Source organism: Ipomoea nil, unplaced genomic scaffold (assembly GCF_001879475.1).
Source record: "Ipomoea nil cultivar Tokyo-kokei standard unplaced genomic scaffold, Asagao_1.1 scaffold1769, whole genome shotgun sequence".
NCBI lineage: Eukaryota > Viridiplantae > Streptophyta > Magnoliopsida > Solanales > Convolvulaceae > Ipomoea > Ipomoea nil.
In genome coordinates this window covers 645942-652442 of record NW_017618197.1, presented here as the reverse complement: position 1 = coordinate 652442, position 6501 = coordinate 645942, and the positions used below count along the sequence as shown (strand labels likewise).

Below are 6501 nucleotides of genomic sequence, written 5' to 3'. Positions count from 1 at the left end.
CTATGTGGGAGGTCATGATATTGAGCCTCAGTGGAGGCGTTGTTGACTTTTTGTGCTTCATTAGATTGAAAAAGTATGTTTGAATAGATACTACAATGTAATAGAGTCAGTAGCATTCAAAAATATATGTTATTTTTCAGGTTTTTTTTTTAATTTTCCAATTTGGAAACACTTTAGAAAACTTCCATTTTTTGTGTGTCATTTAAAAAGAAAAAAAAAATCATGAGTAAGTAATAATGCTTCTCATTTTATATTATTATTTTTTTTGTTATTTGTTGTTTTCAGGTAAGGACAAGATGTTTAAATGAAGGAGGCAGAGGAGGTGGAGAGTTGTTAGTTTTGACAAGTGCCAAGTGTTACCTCCCACCGAAATTTTAGGTACGACAACATTCGGATCGTTTCTCGCTGATCATTCAACCCTAAAACACACACACACTCTCTCTCTCTCTCTCTTCAACCTTCGCTTTTTTCTTCTTTGTAATTTCTCTTCATTTTCTGTTTTTCTTTTCTTTTCTTTTCTTTGTTGTAGCCAGGCTAAAGCCCCTCGGTATCAGAGGGGCGGCTAAGGTGAATATTTTTGGTTTATTTGTTTAATAAGTTTCGTTTGGTAATTTGATTTTTCGTTTTTTTTTTTTTTTTTTTGGTTGCGTTTGTGATTAATTACAGGTTTTTGTTTTATCGCCGGGAGGAAGCAAGAATTCACCGGCGATAATTTCTGTTCAGGTTTCGATTTCACCTTGAGACATGCAATTGCTGCTTTTAAGTTTTGCTCTGTGCATAGAGTTTTTGTGTGTGTTTTTGTTGTGATTTTTGAGTGGAATATTACTGCATATACCCGAGAAATTTGTGAATTATGAGCATGCATGTAGGGTTTTGTGTAATTGTGTTGCATATTGGTGCACTTGGTCAAGTTTGTTTTCATATTGGGCAATTTGTTGTTTCTGATTTTGATTTTGAATCGATGTGTGATATAAGTCTTGAAGTTGTTTGTGTCTTTGAATCTATTTGAGCTTTGTGTTTAGTTGTTAAATCATTATTTTTTTTGTAATAAACTTTCTTGGTTTCTCTGAGGTTCGGATTTCTGGGATATGGGTTGCAAGTGTGTTACTGACTGGTTTTGGTTGGGTAGTTGTTGATTAAACTTCATTTTGGTAATCTGAAAGAAGTTGAAACAATTAGTGGCTTCTTATTTGAAAAAAAAAAAACAAAAAAAAAAAGGTTCTAGCACTAGTGGTGAACCCAAAGAATAGCCAAAGAGTCAGCTTGGAATTGTTTACTGAGTTCACCGCTAAGGGAGTTTCATTTTTTAAGTGAGACACCTTGACAAGTTTAAGAACTATTGGTAACTTACTTTTGAGTCAAGATCAACTCTGTGCTGTTGGCTTTTAAGATTTTGAGCATAAAAGTTTTTGTCCAACATCAATGACAAGTTTCCAAGTTTTCCTGATTGAAAGCTAATAGAATGAACAGAAATAGCAATTATTAAATATTAGATATTTGCAACTTGCTCTTTAGAGTCCAGAGAACTGGAGTTGGCCAAAGATAAGTGAAAACTCCCATCTCTTTTGCATGCTATGCAAATCTAGCTATATGTATCATTTTCATTCCCTTTAGCGTAAAAAGGGTGTTTCCCTTTCTCTCTTATATGGAGTATCTTCTAGAAGTTATTCATCAGTTGAGAATAATCTTTCAGCCTCTCTCATCTGTGGATTCTTTGCCTTTTTAATCTCTATTACCACTCAATACGTGTCTGGTGTTTGCTGTTGTGAAATTTGGTATGGATCTTCTAGCATGTATTTATAGGGTTGTGCATTCTCTTTTTTAATATACAACTTATTCAGAAACTCTCTCTTTACTTTCATAACATAATATCAAGCCTTTACAATAATTTTTATAGGGTTGTGCATGCATATCATTAATATATTGCTTAATAGAGATGATCCATTACAGCTCATTGTTGTCTATTGTCTTTCCTAACATTGTATGATACCTGCTTGCTATTGAACAGGAAATAAAATATCCCTGAGTTTCCCTGCAAGTTGAAAGAGGTGAAATGGATCAGCATGGAAACGGACAGCCACCACCAGGTATGGGGGTAGTGACTACCTCTGCTTCAATGCCATATGGTGTTCCCTCATTCCAAGCTAACCAAATGACAGGGCCACCCCCTGCTACATCTGTTGGTCCTATTCAATCTCCACAAAATGTAGGTCTTCCCGCCTCTTCATCTCAGATGGCACAACATCAGCTCGCATATCAGCACATACACCAACAGCAGCAACAACAGTTGCAGCAACAACTTCAGGCTTTCTGGGCAAATCAATACCAAGAAATTGAACAGGTTACTGATTTCAAGAACCATAGCTTGCCGTTGGCAAGGATCAAGAAAATCATGAAGGCAGACGAAGATGTTAGGATGATATCAGCAGAAGCACCTGTTGTTTTTGCCCGGGCTTGTGAGATGTTTATCCTTGAGTTGACACTGCGTGCATGGAACCACACAGAGGAGAACAAAAGGAGGACACTTCAGAAAAACGACATTGCTGCAGCCATTACAAGGACTGACATCTTTGATTTCTTGGTCGACATTGTGCCAAGAGAGGATTTGAAAGATGAGGTGCTTGCATCAATCCCTAGAGGAACCCTTCCTGTTGGTGGACCTGCAGAGCTTCCATACTACTACATGCAAGCACAATCTGCTCCTCAGGTTGGAACCTCAGGGATGTATATGGGTAAGCCAGTGGATCAAACTCCTTATGGTCAGCAGCCTCGTCCCTATATGGCTCAGCCAATGTGGCCTCAGCAGCAGCAGCAACCACCATCAGATTCATAAGCAGGAGTCAGAAACCGGGATGAAATGTGAGTAGATTTTTTACATCGCACCAGTGGAATTACTAATCCATTTGCCTTTTAATCAATGCTTAAGCTCCTTCACCTGCTCTCCTACACATCTTTGTTTACCATATCAAATGAAAATTCCATCAGGTATATTCATGTAGGGTTTCATACCTGCCATGCAATGCCTTTGCCTAGGGGTTAGGAATTTATTGGCTTTGGTCAACCAATATATGCCTTATAATATACATTTTTTTGGGTGATGAGTGAAACCCATAGCCATTATCCAAGAGTGTATATTGGGTAAACCCCGCCTTATGACCTAGCTGACAAAGGACCACAATGAGGTAAACCATCCTAGGTTGTCCGTAGCTGACCAGCTCAAACCAAGAAGGCTGGGGTTCGAACTCGTGACCTTGTAGTTACAAGTTTGTATCCTTAGCCATCTTGATGGGGTTACCCCTCCTTACAATATACTTGTTGCTTGAGTGTGTGGATGTTGTCTATACTTTATTTACACCTCATCTGATTCTACTAAAACTCAAGGGTAGGTTAGAGAAACAAAGTAGGAATTAGAAGCAGATGAGACTTGAGAGTCCCCATCTAATATTTTAACCTGGATATGTTTCCCACTCTCTTCAACACATCTGTAGCAGATCAAGTTATACGGTTTGCAGTGTTTATATATTGCTGTAGTATTAACTCATCTTGTACTTCAACATTGCGGTTGCAGAATAGTACTACCTGAGCACTGGACACATCATTGAGCAAGCAGGCTGCATAGTATAAAAGTGAATACAGGATGGAATATGAAGCACTCAGCTTCCTGTTGTTTTTTTATAGTGTAGCTCAATCTGGCATGCCATAAACTCTATGCCTTCTATCATGTATATTTTAATTAAAAAGTGAAAAAGAATGTTGTTAAGGTTGTAATATTTTGAGATAGAAGTAATGCCAAATCTTTAGGTTGCTTTGTGCCTTTGTGTGCTGTTTTTTTTTCTGTGCTGGTGTATGCACTGAAGTGCCATTATGCATTTATGATATATCTTCATGACTTCATTGTCTCCCATTAGTTATTCTGTGTGTCTTGACAATTTTACTCAAACAAAAATAATCAAATTTACTTTGGGGTAATTTTTTGTAGTGATTATTTATACTTTTACATTAATTATAATAATTTTAATCTAATTTACAGGAAATAGTTTAGTGAAAATATCTGTCATTCTCTTATGTTTGATGAACTAGTTAGGTAATTCAAAGATGAATTGAACTGCATTAGTAAGCTTTATTAGAATTACACTTAAAATCTGTATTGGGGAGGGGGGTTGATGGTTTTTTTTTTTTTTTTTTTTTTTTTTTTTTTTTTTTTTTTTTTTCTGTGAAGAGTGCCGACAGATTTTTGGTAGGGGAGTGTGGTCAGGATAATTGGGTGAGCTGGTCTGACTAAAATGTGGGAGCTATTGATTCCTCCAAAAATTAAATGCTTTTTCTGAAATTTATGTTGTCTTTACCAACAAAAGATGTTTTGAGGGTTAGACGAATGCCTTGTGATAGTGTGTGCACGTTATGTGGTAACTTAAGGGAATCTACAATGCATGTGTTTGCGGGGGCAAATTATATCGTGCACCATTGTGCGTCCGGCCAAAACAACGTCTGTTTCTGCCGTTAACTTCTAAAAAAAAATTTATTTCTGTTTCGTATGTACAGAATTGTAGCATATACATAAACTCTTAACATAATACATATAGGCCCTGTTTGGTAAAAAAATGGCCTATAGGTCAATTTTGGTTTATTTGACCACTATTAATTGTTTGATTTAGTTAAAATATCAATATAAATGTTTGGTTAATTAGCTTTTTGCAACTTTAAAATGCTAGAATTCAAAAAGTTACTCCAAGCAACTTTTTCAAAGCTTTTTGAGAAAAAAAATTATACCAAACAGCTATCAGCTAACAGCTAATTTACCAAACACTTTTCTACAATCAGTTAATGTTATCAACTAGAGTGAATTCCATTTTTGGTCCTACTGTTATAGCGGCGTTTTCAATTTTAGTCCACCTTAATTTTTTTTGCCACTTTATAACCACTATTATTGAATGTGTTCCACTTTTAGTCCCACCGTTAGTATTTCCATCAAGAGGCCGTGTAATCTAGGGGTATTTTGACCTTTCTTCTCATCCAAGACTATGTTTGACTAAAGAAATGAGAACATTAAACCTAAAACCTAAAAAACCTCGCTAGCCCATGTTGGAACAAACGAAACGATGTAGCTTTGGCTTCCCATTCTCGTTGTTCAAAGAGCCATCTTCGAATATCGGAGGAGGAGGACGAAACGCCTGGATTAAAAGAAAAGAGACAAACATAAAAAGACCAAAATACCCTTTGATTATACGGCCTCTTGACGAAAATATTAACGGTGGACTAAAAGTGGAACACATTCAATAACAGTGGTTGTAAAGTGGCAAAAAAAATTAAAGTGGACTGAAATTGGAAACGCCCCTATAACAGTAGGACCAAAAATAGAATTCACTCTTATCAACTATTTATACCCTCTAATTAACACAATCAGCTAACAGCCATTTTACCAAACAGGGCCATAATCTAACATAATATATAATACACATAAACCCTTAACATAATACACATAAACTCAAGTGTTAAAAAAATAAATAAAAAAAAAACTGTAATGTGATTGGACAGACGGAACGATGTCCGTCGCATCAACTCCCCACCAACTTATAAAAACGTTATCGTTTTAGGCCAGGCCGCACAATGCATTGTGCGCCTTGGTGCACGATATAACGATTGTGTTTGCGGATTTGGAGTGTGGTTTTGTTACAAATGTTTGGGCTACCTATGGGATGATTGGGGGGATGCAAGGGGGGTGGGTATGCGAGAGTGGTTGCGGGATAAGTTTGATAGGTTGTCACAATAAGAACTTTGTCATTTTTTTTGTGAATACTACTGATTCTATTATATTGTAGTATCTGTTCAAACATACTTTTTCAACATAATCAAGCACAAAGAGTCATGACCTTCCACATGGAAGAGGTCACTACATGGCAGCACAAGGTGCTTGGCAAGAACTTTGTCATTTTATTACTTCATTTGTCCCATTTTATTTATTTTGTTTACTATTCATTGGTAAAACAAGCTCTTTTTTGAGGGGAAAATAAGGATTGCATTAATAATCAACCATCGACGAAATACAGGTTGGTGGAATAGAGAACCACATGATTCGCGTAAAACAAGCTCTTTTTTTCATTGCTTTTTTTTTTTTGTAATTTTTAATTATTTTTAAATTAAGTTTTTGTGTTCAATAGTACTTTTAATGTAGTTTTTAAATATATAAATTTTGTATACTAATACTAAATTAAATATTGTGAAGAATTGAATTAAAATTAACTTCAACCAAACCTTGTTAATCGGACCAGAAAAATAGGGGACGGAGGAATTTTAATGTAATTTCTAAATATATAAATTTTATATATTAATATTAAACTAAATGTTATGAAGAATTGAATTTAAATTAACTCTAATCAAGCCTTGCCTAGACAAACAAAATGGGACGAAGAGTGGTTGCGAATCCCAAGGGAGGTTGTGAGAACTGCTTAACAATTCAAATTTTGTTGTAACATAGTGACTAGATAAAAGGTTTAACAATGA

The 6501-nt window shown here is 35.7% G+C and overlaps 1 protein-coding gene across 6 annotated transcripts; it reads left to right on the top strand.

Annotated features, from left to right (window-relative positions):
• The first annotated feature begins 354 nt into the window (after positions 1 to 354).
• Positions 355 to 3814, top strand: LOC109192174 (nuclear transcription factor Y subunit C-9-like). Of its 6 annotated transcripts, XM_019342758.1 has the most exons (5): positions 434 to 477; positions 667 to 723; positions 2009 to 2087; positions 2211 to 2859; positions 3569 to 3814. In XM_019342758.1, exons 3-4 carry the CDS (start codon positions 2054 to 2056, stop codon positions 2831 to 2833), a joined length of 657 nt encoding a protein of 218 aa, XP_019198303.1. In that variant the 5' UTR covers positions 434 to 477; positions 667 to 723; positions 2009 to 2053; the 3' UTR covers positions 2834 to 2859; positions 3569 to 3814. The 6 variants fall into 6 exon arrangements, with proteins under 6 accessions (XP_019198298.1, XP_019198303.1, XP_019198299.1 ...); XM_019342753.1 differs by lacking the exon at positions 434 to 477 and adding an exon at positions 355 to 378 and having other exon boundaries at positions 2009 to 2859; XM_019342754.1 differs by having other exon boundaries at positions 459 to 477; positions 2009 to 2859.
• The last annotated feature ends 2687 nt before the right edge of the window (positions 3815 to 6501 follow it).

Bases quoted from the DNA above. Each gene is read 5' to 3' on its own strand.
- LOC109192174 (XM_019342753.1), top strand. From the start codon at position 2,054: ATGGATCAGCATGGAAACGGACAGCCACCACCAGGTATGGGGGTAGTG.